Source organism: Schistocerca gregaria, chromosome 1 (assembly GCF_023897955.1).
Source record: "Schistocerca gregaria isolate iqSchGreg1 chromosome 1, iqSchGreg1.2, whole genome shotgun sequence".
Taxonomy (NCBI): Eukaryota; Metazoa; Arthropoda; class Insecta; order Orthoptera; family Acrididae; genus Schistocerca; species Schistocerca gregaria.
This window is the reverse complement of record NC_064920.1, coordinates 581,171,287-581,189,012: the sequence shown is the minus strand read 5'-3', so window position 1 is coordinate 581,189,012 and position 17,726 is coordinate 581,171,287. Positions and strand designations below refer to the sequence as shown.

The window sequence follows — 17,726 nt, the reverse complement described above, 5'->3', positions numbered from 1 at the left end:
ATTCTCCATAATTTTCTCTCCCTCTTCGCGATTTATTCGACCTTCTGTTGCCCACACAGTATGCTCTGGTTTATTGTTTGTTGGTCCCCAGTGCTAATCTGGTGCTTCGCCGTTGATTTGTCTAATTTGCTCTTCACCTGTAGATTGAAGCACTCAAAGAACTCTTGAAGAATGGCAAGTAGCTTCTTCTGCTGTTCCCTAGTGAGATGTCTCTATGTCTCTAGAACATGCTTGGAAAACTCCAGTATCCATCTATCAGTGTAGAAGCCAAGGATTTTCTTCAGCCCTCTATGCCATTAGGCTTGCAGAGTGGCATTATTCAATCGCTGCATTCACGAATGTAACAGGAACTAACTTTAATGTGTAATCAGTAAAAAGTATCCTTCCCTACACAATTTAAAATGATTTGTGGAGTAAAGAGGAAAAAGTAGGTGTATCATCTTATGAAGGAGAAGGAAATAAAGATTTTTTAAAAAAATAATCGACCAGTTTACACACACATGAAAGAGGAAAAGCTCATGTAATTAATTTTTCTGTTGTGGGTATTAGGCCCTGGTCCACTACATGTTTCTGTGCTAACATTTCGTCTTCTAATGCTGGAGACACCATGAGAAGCAATAAGGAGTTTCAAAATTGAAGAAGCTCCACAAGACGAATTCTCTAAGCTTGCAGAGCCCCATCGACTTGTATTACGAAACTTACAGAAGGGAATAGTTGGCGCCATTTTCTTTATTTAGAGTGAAGGCCCACAGCGTGGGCCTACAAAATAACAGGAACAGTTTATACTTAAAAGACTCCTTTAACAGAAAATTGTCCTTCAAAAGCACAGAAACAACATTAACAGGAGAAGAGAAGGACTGAAATGAGACAAGTTGTAGGACTTACTGCAATAATGTTAACTTTTCTCCACTGCGTGCTTCCTAAGACACATTGACACGACTCTGTGGTCTTAGGTAGCATTCTGATGACATCACGACTCAATACATATAAATAATCAGGCTTGTTAAGTTTGTTTAAGTTTGAAACTCCTATCTCTAAAGATATCTGCAGCAATAGGAGACAAAACATTAAGTACAGAAACATGTTTTTGATCACATCCTAATTCTCTTATAACTAGGGAGAGAAAAAAGCCACTTAATTTTTTGGAGAAATTTGCTGTTATTTTTTCCCAATTTCAGTGTAATTTTTTGCCGACTTGGGCCACATTTATTGCTATGGAGTAGCCAAATTCTTTTTGTCAGTTTCTCCATTTTTTGCATATTCAATGTAATTTTTTCCTTTGCTATGTTGTTTTTTCCAATTTTGGTATTATATTTTTCCTAATTCGATGCTATTTTTTTCCTAAATTTGGTATTAGTGTTTTGATAGCTTGATATGGTGTTACTTTTTTTCCAGATTCAGTTCAACTTTTTGCCAGATTCAGTGTTATGTTCTTTGACAGATTCGGGTACCTTTTTTGTCAGATTTGATCTTACTGTTTTGCCAGATTCTATGTTTCTTTTCCAAACATGGGTGTGGCTTTTGCGAAATTCGGTGTTTTCGCCAATTTCATTGTACTTGTTTGCCAGTTTCAGTGTGTTTATTGCTAAAACAAGTGTGTTTATTGCCAAATTAAGTATGTTTATTGCCAAATTCGGTGTTTATTTGGCGATTTCGTTACTGGTTTTGATAGCACATCATACTTTGTTATGTGGGAAATGATTTGTCATTTTAACTTTAGCATATACACGAACCTCGGGGCAACAGTCTTGCCGCAGTGGATACACCGGTTCCCGTGAAATCACCGTTGTTAAGCGCTGTCGGGCTTGGTCTGCGCTTGGACAGGTGACCATCCAGGCCGTCATGGGCTGTTGCCATTTTTCGGGGTGCACTCAGCCTCGTGATGCCAATTAAGGAGCTACTCGACCGAATAGTAGTGGCTTCGGTCAAGAATGGCATCATAACGATCGGGAGAGCGGTGGGCTGACCCGAAGCTCCTCCTATCCGGATCCTCATTTGAGGATGACACGGCGGTCGGATGGTCTCGATGGGCCATCTGTGGTCTGTAGATGGAGTGGAGTGGAGAGTCGATATACACGAACCTCAGGGTAAAAAAAGACAAAATGCTATTTCAGAATTCAATAACTGTCAGTTACTAGTACTGGTAATCTCGTTCTCAGAATTAAAACATTTTTATGGGAAAAGTGTACATTTAACGAGATATCATAAAAATTGTCAATGTCGCATTACTTAATAAAAAACCTCCACTTTTACTCTATTTTTGGGAAAATTAACGTGTCCCTACTTATAACAAATAAACACCTTGGTCACAAATACCAGTCACAAAAGCCTGCATTGTATGATAATTTAAGTAATAGAAGGATATGGTACATATAAATGTACGTTGTGTATTGTGAAATATTTGTTACGTTCAATATTGTAGGGATGAATAGCTGTTTCATGTGTAGATGGATCAGGGTAAAATAATCAAGATTTTGAGATTATATTATTTCCTTTCGCCAAGTTATCTAAAATGAGAGATACTGCTTTTTAATTATATCTTAATTTTTTCACGTTTCGACTCAAGTTGGAAAAGTGCAGATGGGTAATGGTGTGATGAAGTGTGTTCATAGAGGGTGGAGTGGAGGGGAAGACACTTGCTGTGAAAGATACAATGTAGATGACATTCTGTTGAGCTGGAAATGGGATGTGTTTGAGTAGCATGATAGTGAAAGATGAAATGTCTGAGTTCAAATTTCCTGATCTGAACCTAATGGAACAAATCTGAGACGCTACTGGATGCTAGGTCCACACCCACAAACCAACATACCTCAAAAGTATGGGAATTACGTGAGCTGCACGTAGACATCTGTTGCTGTGTACTTACGGAATCCAACCGAGGATTTGTTAAATCCATGCCACGTCCAATCACCGAATTCTGAAGCCAGACCGACGTGCTATTGAACGGGTTGTCATAATTTTATGGACCGTCAGTGTAATCACCATTGAATTTACGCTCGTCTTTTTTTAGTGGATCATGAAGGTCTAAATGCCAATTTGATGGCTTAAGCGTTATTTAACGGCAGAATCAATGTGTCATATTGTATTTTTGTTAACTTTCATGAAGCACAAAAACTCTAAATCTGTTGCAGTGTTACGAATGAATCACCGTGTTCGGCAGTGTAGTTCAGACATTCATGTTATTTATTTGCACAAGATACAGTTTTGCACTCAGTATTCGTAATTTCTATTCTTCAAATTTAGTCATAACAGCTGCAACCCAATCTAGACTGTCGTTGTACTATCCAAACGTATACGATGACGGACATGCACGAACGATGAACATCATATTGAGAAACGCCGCTGTTAGAATTTAATCTGCACCTGGAAACAGTAGTTCACACTACTTGCAGTGGCGTTACTTGAGTTACATGTAAAGACGCATCCTATCCCACTGTAACTACTAGCGACGCTACTTAAATAGTCGATTACAGAGATCGTTAGATCTTTGGTTTACCAAGTTACCTTATTTTCTAACATCGTTGAGTTGTAAGGAGTAATTAAGAATCTTTGGTTTTGTAACATTGATTTGTTGATGTTGTCAACCCAGTTGAGTTTAATGGAATAGAGTGTTGTTACAATTTGTGCTTTTAGTTTCTGCAGTTAATAAATATGGAAACTATTCTTGAACAACAGAGGAGATACCATGAAGAACGAGAACGATTGATGGACGCAATGGTCAAAGAAATGTTGCATAAGAAGTCCGCCGTGAGTTTTATGCTTGTTATTTGTATATTTAGTTTCTGAAACGGCCTTAGACTGTTACAGCACTTAAAGAAATCCTACTTTGTGCTGTGAAATCGAAGATAAGGTTTAATAGTATCCTTCTTGTAAAATATGTTTTCCGATGTGTTAGGTCTATATGAACCCGAATTAATAATTTGCGAAGCAGAAAAATTGTGGGTTAGTTAACAGGGAACGTTCTATAAGAGAGAAAAATAGTCGATTTAAATGGGTGCAGAAGTGACTAATTTCATCACCTAAAGAGAGGGTGATGCTTGTACGTGCTAGCAATAGGCAGCAACACATTTACAGTTGGCTCGCTGTAGTTCTTTCCATCCACCTTCATATGGAGACGAATACTAGTATTCCACCTCCTTGATATTGTTTTGATTTACAATTTCCGTTTCATTTACACGTTTGTTGTAAAGAATGGTAAAATGCTCTTATACAAATATCGAGATACGGCGCTCAACTCCTTGTTTACACACCTGTCTACTGTTACCGTCGTTGATTTAGGCCACCCACACACGTATCTGGTGTTCGGTGTTTCTTCTGTGCAATGAGTGGTTGTCTTTTCTTATGGGATTGTTTGTATTCAACTCACAGTTTTGGTATGTCTTATTAATTTACTAACCAACTGACATTTAAGCATTTTCTTATTCTCTTTATTGTGAGATGGCACATGTACACCTAATACGTGTCGCTGTAATATTAAACGGAGCTGTTTTCTAATCAGTTGAGAATGAACAGGAAAGTGTCTAAAAATATTTAATTTATCTAAAAAAACATGGTTGCCGATTCTGTATATTTAATGACTGAAATTAAAGAATCAAGTGAGACTAAATCAGTAAAAGATTTAACATGCCAATAAGTAAAATCATTGGGAATTTTACACTTACATATAGGTCAAGGGAAGTGTTCGATCCCTATTTATGGGATCGAGAGCTACAGTTGAGCTATATAGGTCAAGAGAGATCTGCGCTTCTAGATGATATTGTGTTTAGTGGTATTTTGGGAGTCTTGTGATGTCGGTTTTTTTCGTCGTTTTGTATGGGGGTGGGTGTCTAAATTTGTTTATATTTAGTTTGGCCCCACCTAAAACCTCCCATTTCCTGCACTTGTACCCGTTAGTGTCATTAGCTTTTTGTGGAAAGTGTGTGTGTTTGTGTTTGTTTTTCGCTGTATTTGGCATAGTTACAGTTTGTTTTGTGAAGTGACTGTTTGAAATGTCTTCTGTCTGGGGGCCACAGGAGAGTGAAGTGTGCTAACTATTTGCAGAGTGATATATAAGACAAACAGAAAAACAGACTTTGTTCAGATTGGTGATAAGTGTTTCATTTGAATACTCTGTTTCAAAGTGAAGATGTTTTCAGTGTCAACTTTTTGTGTTCTAAATGTTTTGACAGAATGACAACGATGATACTATCTGAACAAGGTGAAGCCTCCCATGGTGCAGATTTTGCATCATCTAAGAAAAAATAAATACTGTGAATCAGTCAACTACAGAAATAGGTGTTAGTACTGTTCAGAAACTATGGCCAGTGAAATCGAGCCATACACTCTATGCATCAAGAAAGCACAGATAAATTACTAACTCTGTGGATGAATACACTACAGCAAAACTGACCACACTCTTCAAAGCAGAAATTCCATCTTCAGAAGAAAATGAACCAAAGCACTCTTGGACCTCTAGCCAGGAATTTTTCACAAATATCGATTCAGCTGTTGAATGAAAAGGTGCAAGTTTTAATTATTATTCCGGACGCATTTTCAGAGAAAACAATTTTGAACTATCTTCCATCAGTATCAAAGTGCATGGTAGACACATCAAGAAATCTGAGGTCTGTAAAAGGAGTCTTTGGAAGGCCAGATCGCTCTTGTGGTCATCCTGTAGAAGCAGCTCAAATTCAAATAGTGCAGTCATTTTATCTGGAAGATAAATTGGACTGTTCTCCCCAGAGTGCCAAGAAAAAAGTCACTGTAACTATACCAGTTAAAGGTCAAAAAGCTCTACAACTTCACTTGTTGGAAGATCTAAATTTTATGCTCTACTACCTAAGTGGGTAGTTCCACACCCACCTAGAGAGGTCTGTTTATGCGTGTACAGTGCGAAGTTTGAACTGTGTGTGGTAACTTTGAAGAACTTAGTGGAGCACATGATATATGACACCTTGTTTGCACATGTGAAGTCAGTAGTAGTTTGTGACATAAAGCGAGAGACTTGTTTGTTTCAAGAATGTGGTGACTGCCCTGGAAAGGAAGGGCTGTCATTACATACTACATAGTGAGATAAACTAAATAAGAAAACTGTTGCCTTTGACAGATTTGTTGATGGACTTTGTAAATCTTTGGTGAAAACAGTAAATCACCAGCATCTGAAGAAATTGCAACAACACATTGCAGAAGTAAAAGGGTGTGTACATGCTGAAGAACTATGTTTAGTTCTTCACTGTGATTTTCTGAGAACTGATCTCTAATTCTCCCACAAGAGGTACAAAGGCATCATTGGAGTGATGACCAGGTTTCAGTTTTTACTGGAGTGACATATTTTCAAAACAAGACCACAAGTATTGCAGTTATAAGTGATGACAGAGAACGTGACTCAACACATGCTTTGCTAGCAATGCACAAAACTCTTCCACTACAAACACAGGCAGAGAAGGTCATCATCATTTCTAATGGTGCTCCCAGTCCTTTTAAAAATTGTTACCAGCTGTTTGAATTAAGTTGCTTGTGCCAGCTGACTGGGTATATAGTGCTACTTGTCACAGGAAGGGGCCTTGTGATGGTACAGGAGGCCTGCTGGAGCACCATGCTACAAAACATAATCTTTTCAGACCAAATACCGCTGTGATTCAGAACACTGAGGGTTTTACAAGAGTCGTGAAATGTTACACATCCACAGCCTCATTCTTTTGTCCAAAGAGGAAATCAAAGAATTCCATTAACAGAAAAAAGAAAAATGGTCCAAACAAACTACTGCTGTAAAAGGAATTCAGGAGACAAATTTTTGGACTGAAAGTGATGGGCGAACCGATATTACACGCACTTTAAAGAGCAAGAAAGAAGAAATTTCATTCGTTTGGCCAACACCTCAGAAACAGCAGGGTAATACTCAGATTCACAACTTGGGAAGGGGTGTGTTTGTGCATGTATGTATGACTGTGACTGATGGATTGCATAGATTGTAGGCACCAGTTATGTGTATGTTGTAGTGAACTTTATGTACCACATGGCCAGTTGCTGGATATGGGTTTCCAGCTGAAGGACAGCAACAACGCCATGATTGCTCACTTCCTGTTCACAATGTTTAGAAGATTGTAAGTGCTCCAGTTCCTATTGGTTCAACAGGAAGGCATCCCTCTGTATCAAAGGAAGATGCTGAAGCAGTGGAACACAATTTTAATTCATTGACTGACTAATTTCAGTACAAAACAGTGCATAGAAGTTGTATAAATTGAAACCTTTAAGTCTTTGGACCTTTCCCATACATTTAGGAACCATTTAAAATGCTTGAAAAATGCATCTTTTTCTCCTCTTTCAAAACTAAAATTGTGTTAGAAAGGCTAGGTTATGTGATGATGTGGTAATAAAACAGGTTTTGTGTATGCAAAAATTTCAATTGTTTATAAAACCTGTTCAACCTGAAAGTGGAAGCTCTCCTTCTCAGGGAATGTGGAACTTTGTGGTACAAATCAACAGAAAAAAATCAAAATTTTATGGATTGGAATCTTCGAAAAAATAAATTCACAAATTATAAAAAAGTTCAGAACAGTATAGTAAAAGAACTTTGACAGATAAGCCCAAGTGGAGGATTTCTTTGTAATCATAAAGCAATTAACTTTCAAATAAAAAAAACCAACACGCTATCTAGTAACTGTTCCAGACATATAGTATTTTTTTAAAACAATTCCAAAATTTGCATCTTCAAAATGGTGTGTGCAGTGTCATCTTTGGAGGGCTGTATCTTGGAGCAGAAATTTTTTTGGAGAAAACAAAAAATTCGTGTTCTTTACTTAGTTCTTCTTTTTAATATATGCTGAATTCAATAACATCCTGCACTATGATGGTAAGATTTTTTCCTAGCCTGCCTGAATTGATATGGACTATGCCAATGATATTTTATCCAGTGTTCCTATGCTTTCCCACAAATGCGTTGTCTGCAATCTGTATTGTAGTTTTCAGCTTGCCATATACTTCTCATACATTTGTATTTAGAAACAGTTTCACTTCTCGTTAATTTTTCTTGTGTGTATACATTTAAAAATAAATGTCTCCTCTCTCCTGTTAGTTCCTGCCTTTCTTCATTTCATACAATGACACCCAGTCCTCCCTTAACAGTTACAGTGAATCAAAATGTTCCCTGAAGACTTGAGTTGATAAATAATTCTTCTTTATGTCTTGCCCAATTTCAGATAGATGAGAGTTTTGAACATTGTAAACCAGTTTACATCAATATGTGTAATAACAATAAAGTGTGTAATATTTTTATCATGAGCATCATTTGTTTTATCATTCTTGATTATCTCAAGTTTCTCGGGATAATGGAAGTGTCCGATTCCACCTGTCTGATTTGACCAATGACGGAAACAACCATTCACAACAACTCCCATATTGTGCCTATGATGTCATTACGTACACATCACAACAAACATGAAAATAGATCGAAAAACATTTCAAACGCATATTCATCGAAAAATATAATGAAACTAATGGGAAAATCGGGAGAAGTTGGGGATTTTTGGATGGGGACAAACTAAAAATAAACACACGCCACTAAACAAAACGAGAAAAACAATGAAACAAAACAACCACAACCTTGCCAAAATCAAATAAAAACAATATCCACTGGAATCGATCACTACCCTTGACCTATATAGGTCAACAGAAACTACTGATACCAAATCATAAAACCCAAAACTAGCACCCCCTCTACTATCGTTCCTACCTATGAAAAAAAAAAACCTACAACAACAAAATTTGAATCAATCACTTCCCTTGACCTGTATAGGTCAGCGGCAACTTCAAATTCCTAACCACTCACAGCTACAACCCAAACCTAACAAACCCACAACCTTCGGCCTATACATCCTACTGACAGCCCTTTAAAAAACCCTAAAAATACAATAGCCCTCAGCGACACTCTTCCGCCAACAGTACTCATCTAAACGAGTCTGGAGGTCAGAAGAGCACCTCTTCCCCCCCCCCCCCCCTCCAATGGCAGACTTAACAACCCCCCCCCCCCCTCGGAAAAAAAAAAAAAACAAAAAAACCACACAACCCTGTATAGTATTAGTACAGACCCCACTCTCATAATTCTTAAACTTGACGCTGTGGTTCACTACTAAATGCTGGTACCCCTGCTAACCGAACTCCCTACAAGAAGAAAACACATCCGAAACTATAGTGCTACCCACTTCTGCATATTCCTCAATCAAACCCGCAAACTCCCTTTCTGTACACCCCTCGACAACCCTAAAAACACATTCTGAACATCCAGCCCCCCACACACCCTAAACCAACCACGGGCTTACCCCTCGCATACTTTCTCCTCTCAAACTGTGACTTTTTACAACAACCCCAGGCCCACCCAACTTACCCCTGTGTTTAATATATATTTAGAACAAACCTCATGACAAGAAGAATACCAATCAAGCACCATCCTCTCACTAACACCTACCTCACGCGCACAAAAATTGTGAGAGGATTGAGAGCAAAAATACCTTATCAATACAATACGGCCAATGTAGACTAGCACCACAACAAAACCCATCAACATCTACCACTCAAATGAACCCAATACGACACGTAACACACAACCTACAAATGCCACCAAAGAGCACAACCAACCACAACAAAACGCTACCTACAAACACACCACAAGCACAAACTAAACCCACAACACCACACATCACGCAACCCACAAACACACCACCAGAGAGCACCACCAAGGGCATCACAACAGCCTTACGTCACGGGTCAAAGCCGATGGGTGGAATCGGGCCCTTCCGTTGACCCAGTTTCTCATCTTGATTTATCAAATACCTCAGTAGTTAATATAAAGTACTAGTTGTGATAAATGTAACTTTCGATCATCTTGTGGTGAAACATAGGAATTATGTCTAGATGATGGCCAATTTGTCAGAAGATGGGAGGTGGCACTCATTAAAACGTCATTTCAGTTTTATGAAATCTACTAATTTTATATTAATTCAGCTCACTGGAAAACATGGAGTTCACAGCAGAGATCCTTGTGCTGTCCAAATAAATACATGGAACCGTGTTTGAGTCCTAATCTCTGGCACACATCTTTAACTTGTCACATCCAACCAAACACCGTGTACGCTCTTCAGAGAGTGAGAAATATCATTCGCAGTAAAAAGTATGAGGGTGATTCATTAGGTTCCAGCAACTCTCTCTGTGTATTATGTAGTATAGCTGGTAACTTTTTTCTGATCCATGTATTTCCAGTTTATAGTTGCTCATACATTATGTTTGTGAGTACCAGTACGATTTTACTATCTCCTAGAAAATTTGATGGGTCATTCCATACTAAGTCATCCAGGACCCTACACCCACCTGTCATAGATGTTTACAAAAATTTATATTTGAATTGTATGCATAAAGACAAGAACATATTCAAAGTTTCATCCAATTGTAAGAATTAGTTTTTGAGTTACCACCGTTTAAAGTTTTAGGCTAATTGTATTTCCAAGGGCAATTAAGACAACGAAACCATGCATGTGTTTACAGAATTTGAAGCAAAATTGTTAGTTTTGAAACTAGAACCTAGAAATTTTCACTATTTTGTTCTAAATTAAACACTGAAACTGATAGAGCTACAAAAATCCGATTTGGGTCATTCCATGTCAGTTCAACCATGGGCTCCACCTCATAGTCTCAGATTTGGCTGAAATTTAGCACACCAATGTTACCAAGTGTGGAACACTCATGTACAAAATTTTAAGTTCCCCTGCCAATTAGTTCCAGAATTATGACTTGTGAAAGAAGGTGGTGTGACCCGAAAATTACAACCTGCATCTGGCAATCTATCTTCTGACGCAACTTCAGGTCTTAATAACTTTGGAACTATTCCTCACCGTCCAGTGAAATTTTTACAACCCAGTAACATCCATTTAGAGAACACACTCCATGAATCAAAACACCAACAACATATTTCCGAGGGAAAATAAAAAATTCCAAATTGTGATTTAAAAACTGTAATATGTTAAAAGGTACGTTTTGTAGGTGCCCTCTATGACAAATATAATTCACTCAAAAAGGGTATAAATTTTTTGTGGTAAGCTTAATGTTGTGTTATGGAGCAATGGCCACATCACCAAATACATCTGTCAACTTCCATTGTACACAAATGTCTTGCAATGACATTCTGAAATTTTGAGATGCGTATCATTATGGTCTACTTACGCAGTGTGTGAAATTTGGCTTGGATACCACTTGTCCCTTTTGTGCTACTACACTTCGAAAATCCATGTTTTTCAGGTATTTATTCAAATTTTTGTATTTTCGTGTGCCATGTAACTCAGTTTTGTAACTGATACGGGCATGATGAGTTCTGCATGTGTTTAGGCCACATTAAGCGTACCACAAAAAATTTATACCCTTTTTGAGTGAATTATATTTAGCATAGAGGGCACATGCAATATGTACCTTTTAACATGTTGCATTTTTGAATCACATTTTGGAATTTTTTATTTTCCTTCAGAAATATGTTGGTGTTTTGATTCATAGAGTGTGTTCTCTAAAGTGGATGTTACTGTGTTGTAAAAATTTCACTGGACTGTGCGGAATAGTTCCAAAGTTATTAAGACTTGAATTTGGGGGTTGCAATTTCCAGGTCACGCCACCTTCTTTCACAAGCCTTAATTCTGAAACTAATTGACAGGGGAACTTAAAATTTTGTACATGAGTGTTCCACACTTAGTAGCATTGGTGTGCCGAATTTCAGCCAAATCTGAGACCATCAGCTGGAACATTTTCTCAAATTGGTTGAATTGACATGGAATGACCCATTTATAATGTTTATTCATATTGAAAAACTGTACTGAACTCAAAACATTGTTAATTTCAAAATCGTGACGTAGCTGTAGAAAATTATGAATAGCTAAAATCTCTCCCCAAATAACCTAATACAACCAAGTATTTTTGAAAACTGCATAAAATTACCTTTCAAATGGTCAAAAAATTGTTGGGGTCCTGAGTTGTAACAATTTTATAACAAATTGGAGTCAAATTTTGTAATTTACTGTGTGAAATAGATGTTTGAGACAATAATTAAATATTTGAAGTCAATACAACTATGAAAATACCAGATGAACTCAAGTTTTATGTATCAGTTATTTTAAAATAAAAGATACATACATTGAGAATTTTACAAATTAGGCTTACTTACATTTGAATACATGAGTTGGCAATTATTCGTTTTCAAACAAATCCTTTGTACAAAGAGTTTTTGATGACTTTAAAGTTTAATAATTATTCAGTTGAAGTATTATGCTAAGTTTATATGAAGCAATCAGTACAATAATTACATTTAAATGTCCATTAAGGTATTTTTTATACAATAAATCGTTGAAATTGTTCCATGTTTTGATGATTTCCTTTTGCGAATTAGCATCAATCTTTTATGATCTGCCGAACTGAGATGCTACCCTTGCAGGAGCTATTACACATAGAAGATGGGCTGGTGAAACAGGCGATATGTCTTCTTTTTGAGGCCAAAAGAGAGTTTATGCCGGTCCAGTGCATAAAAAGAATGTGATAGTCCCCTCTTCCTTCATTGAAACCCAGAACCATTCCCAGCCATCAGTTTTTCTCATAAATGCGTGCAAAGAAAAAAATGTAGGTTAGTTTTAATAGTTGGGATAGTCACAAAAATATTTTGTTTCAACAAAATTTCCCAGTCTGAACTCACTTGTTTGGCTGAAGCTGATTAAAGATAATAGAAACTTCTTGTACCCTGTATTGTTTGACCCATTTGAAATCTAGTTTCAAGCATTGTTCTTTTAGTTTCAATTTCTTCTTTCTTTAAAAAGAAAAAAAATATATTTTTGAGAATAAACGTTTGCAAAAATTGTACATTTGTTCAGCATCTATTATCTGCTCACTTTGCCTACCGCTCTACAAGTTTTTTGTTGTAACAGTTCTCTTGGCTGTGCCCCCGATCCCATGACATGTTGTTTTACCATGACTCGTAGCATGAAATGACCAGCTTGCATTTAATTTAAAATCTTTATAATGCAAACATAAATTTATCATGTTCTTAAAGTTTTTGTACTGAGCACTGCAACCATCTGTAAAACACTGTTTGGTCAACATCAGGAAAGTTTTGTTTTATGAAATCTATGGTTTTTTCTTGTACTCAATATACAAATCTTACATCATGCTTTAGATAATCTGAAATAAAACACAATGATGTTTCTCTTGGAATCTTCATTAAAAAAAAAATCGCTACTGGATGAACTGAGCATCTCAAAGTGGCCCCAGTGGCAGGATTGCACTTCGTTTTGCAGAATGAAGTTATAGTTTTCTGCAAAACCCATAAGAACTAGAACCTAATGAAATGACAAATTTTCTTCTCTCTGTTCCATGTAAGAGTTTTGAGTAAATTCCTTGCAAGGTAGTAGCATTGTTTGTCAAGTCCTTCTGCCATCACTTGAGACCCACTGCAAATATTTAATGTCCTCATCTCCATCTTAGTCTTCTAGTATTTTTCTTAGATGTAGCTGCAGTGATTTACTTCTTTTTGGGCACACATCACGATTTCTTAACATACAGTCCCTGTTTTGTCTACCACAAACCAATTTGTTCATCATAGTGTGTATTGATATCTTTATCGTGCTGTTTCAGAGTGTTTGCTAAAAGCTCAACGTTTTTGTGGTACAAGCAAGCACGCACACTGTGAGTTCCAGGTGAACCAGAAAGTTCACACCATTTCGGCCTCAAGGAGCAAAATTTGGAAAATCAAATTTTAATATTTGGATATTTTTCTTTAAATGCAATAAATAATCCCTTTACGTTTCTCTTTTGCAAACGTTCTGGCTTTTCACGTGAAATATTCTGATACATTCTATTTTTCTGCTGTTTTTCAGTGAGACCAAGATTAAGGAGTGATTGTTAATCTCTGTATTTTTTCACATGTGGTTAAGTTTATCTTGAGTTTTTATTTCATTGTAACCACTAAATGATAAAGATCCTAAATTTTGCATTCATTTCATTACCTTGAGTTGTCCTGTCAGCTTCATTTGAATCATTGGATTCTTTTGTACTTTCAAAACAAATGACAACTTTTGTTAACCTGTTTTTCGATTTTTTAAACTTCTTTTTAGCATATTTTTTCCTTCAATTGGGTAAATAATGACTGAAATTTAAGTGGTGTCACATCCGACACTAAAAGAGTTACATAAAACTTTTCTCTTTCTACTACTCTTTTTGTGTTAGTTAATTCACTATCATTTGCTTCATCATTTCCAAGTAGAGCAATACCTTGATGACCCAAAAGCAGATGGTGCCTCTTTCAACAGTTTTCTACATGTACTGCGCAACAGCTTTCGTGGCACTAAAATAATGTTCTTATTTTCCTTAACATATTTTGCTTTTTCCAGAGTAGTTACCCTCAAATTGCCTATTGGCTTCTGTCTCGGGTTCTTCGGTTGATGAACGTCGGCCGAAAAACCCGAAACAGAAGCCAATAGGCAGTTTGTCGACAAGTGACCACGAAAGCCTTAACAATTTTGTATCCTCAAATCTTTCTTCTTTGTTAAAGGTACAGAATGTTTCTTAAATTGATCACAACAGGATTTTTGGTTCTTTTCAAAATATTTCTTTAGACAGCTTTTCCAAAATTAAATAAATGTTTTGGTTTTTGTCAGTGAAGCACATTCATATGAAACATTTACTAATGAACCTACTGAATACTTAAAATTAGTTTCATCTTTACTTGAACTTGCTCTTATCTCCATGGCAAGAAACACACACAAAACAATAGTTTTAAAAATTAAATTATAACTGTGTTTATGTAACATTTTTTTAAAATGTCATTAAGCACAAAAGACTAGGCAGTTAACTTGAACAGCGCCAAATGCCCACTGATAGACTTGCAGTACAGGCAGGCTGTAGGGGGGTTTCATGTCCGGCTTGAATTTCATGTCTTGATGGAAGACAGCAGGCAGACTGCTGACTGGCAAATTTTTCATGTGCATCTTGCATAGTAGTAGTACTGCCTTATCTGAACTTCGACACACTTCCCATGACTCCAAAACTGTGTGTTTCTTTAATTTAACTTCAGCTAAATAAAACAAAAAATAAAAATAAAATCACAACTACAGTAAAGTCTTTGTCCCAATTTAAAAATACATAACAAAAATATACCAGTAAATTACTGTTTTAAGTAGCTGATCATCCAAATTATAGTTTTAAAACCTTTTACTTCTATATACTCACTATATAATCTCTACTATAACCATTTTGAATCTTAAAACAGCCATTGTATATGCTTGTTTTGACTTTAGTATAAGATAAAATTGTTACAACTCAGAACCCCACCATTTTTTTTTTTTTGCACCATTTAAAAGGTAAATTTATGTTGTTTTCAGAAATATTTTGTTGTAGTGGGTTATTTGGAGAGGGATTTTAGCTATTCATATTTTTCTACACCTACGTCACAGTTTCGAAATTAACAATATTTTGAGTTCAGTACAGTTTTCCAATGTGAAAGAACAGTATAAATCGGAATTTTGTAGATCCATCAGTTTCAGTGTTTAATTTAGAACAAAACAGTGAAAATTTCAAGGCTCTAGCTTCAAAACTAACGATTTTGCTTCAAATTCTGTAAAAGTATGCATCCTTTAGTTATGTCTTAATCGTCTGTAGAAATACAATTAGCCGAAAACTTTGAACGGTGATAACTACGTAACAGAATTGGATGAAACTTGGGATATTTTCTTATCTTTATGCAAACATTTCACATATAAATTTTGGAACAAATCCAAAACCTTCGGTTTCATATCTACTTTTGGCTGGATGATTTGGTGTGGAATGACCCTGATGCCTCCCATTTCCAAGGGCATACACAATCTTGGTACAAACATCTGCATCTGTTTACAACACTATATTCAGTATCATTCCTCATTTTGAGATCTCACTTTCTTCTGTTATCACCTTGAGGTCTGCTCAGAATAATTTTGGGCCCAGAAAACCAGCCACTTGTGCCATTATTTGAAATGTTAGTGGTACATTTGTTCTTTGTTATATGTGATCCCTAGAGGACTAAAGGGATAAAATGTTACATTGGTGCCAAATCATCGTAAATTATCAAATTTCATTCAAAGGAAGTCATAATTTAGAAGCTTTGCATTAGTTAATTGCAGTTGTTAGGTCTCCAGTGGCATGTTACATACAAAAGTCCTGTTTTATACCCTAGAATTACAATTGTACTGCCCAAGATCTTATTGAAAAAGAAGTCATTATTTGTGTTGTGCACTAATTACAAATTATTGTAACTCCATGATTACTTTACATATGAAATGGGTTGAGAGTCATCTGCTTAATATGGTGTTATTACAATCTAAGCACAACCGAGATCGGTTTTCTGAGGTGGCCCAGCGATTCTTCTTCTGCCTCCTTGTGTTCCTCATTTGCTGCTTCAAAATCTGGGTCTACACCATTCTCATCCATACACACATTATCTTCCTCTTCACTAAATTATCCATTGTCTGTGTCTTTGTCAGCTTCTTCCAGCAAATCATCCAGTATGTTGGTGTGAAAACCAAACTCCTATCTGTACATGTTGTGCTAATTTCAGTAGAGATTAACACAGAAGATGAGCAATGTGATATAAACTAAACTATCACTAAACGTTCATAATATTTACAGTGCCCAGTTTGGTAGGAACCACGAAGAGATACCTACTGCAATTGTAAATTTTATGAGATTGTAATAATCTAGGTTTAAAGCATAATATACACTAAAAAAAAGATTAAGCTTCAAGGTTTTTTCCATCTTTGTTGTGATTTCTACATATTTTACAGATGTGATGACACAGTATAATTCCTTTATTTATCAAAGAAAAAACACCAACATGCCATGTTTTCAGAAGTCTGGGTCTGTTGTCCGTACACACAACATTATCTTCCTCTTCACTAAATTATCCATTCTCTGTTTTTGTCAGTTTCCCTGATCAAATAATGCAGTTTGTTGGTGGGAAAACCAAACTCTGCTCTGTATATACTGTGCTAATTTCAGTAGCGAAAGACAAGATTAGCACTGAAGGAGTGCTACACAACCAGTTTTGGCCTCTTATTAATGCCATCTTCAGCCCCTGTGCACTCTATATATAGATCAGATACATTGATGCATGCATAAATGGAACCATCAATAACGGGATTCCTTGAATTTTTTGTGGAGTGTGTCCTTTAGAGACATTGGTCATTGCTAAGTCTTTTAAGTGCACACTCCACAAAAAGTTTGCGGAATCCAGGTATTGGTGGCTCTGTTTGTGCGTGCATCACTGTATTGGGGCCTGAAGGTGGCATTAATGAAATGCCAAAACTGGCCGGGTAAATAAAATAAAAGCTTCTGAAAACCTACTGCCATTGTGTGATATTTGTTTGGTAAATATGTGGTCGTATCCATGATGAATCAACAGAGACAAAAAGTACAATTGTCCTTCAAAACAAAAATTATAGTGTGAATTCTTCAGAAATTTCACTCATAACTGGCTTTCGTTGTGTGAAAAAGCCTGAAGCATTGTGACTTGCAGAGAGGTATATTCCAGCAGGGCAATACCACTTTATTTTTATGCTGTTTGCTTGACCCAGACTTGTGATATTCTACTTAAGCAAATAAATTTCACAATAATAGACATAAATATGTCTGTAACAGTAAAACAATCTTTGTTCTTTCATTTGTGTACCTTGCCCAAGTCAGTGAAATTTGTCTGCTTG

The 17,726-nt window shown here is 36.4% G+C and overlaps 1 protein-coding gene across 1 annotated transcript in view; it reads left to right on the top strand.

Moving 5' to 3' along the window:
• The first annotated feature begins 3,514 nt into the window (after nt 1-3,514).
• The window catches only part of LOC126357124 (splicing factor 3A subunit 3), a 56,344-nt gene continuing 42,132 nt past the window's right edge, over nt 3,515-17,726 (top strand). Inside the window, exon 1 of the mRNA XM_050007426.1 lies at nt 3,515-3,747. Within this exon, the coding sequence (XP_049863383.1) occupies nt 3,652-3,747 (96 nt within the window). The 5' untranslated portion in view covers nt 3,515-3,651. The remainder of the gene's footprint in view (nt 3,748-17,726) is intronic.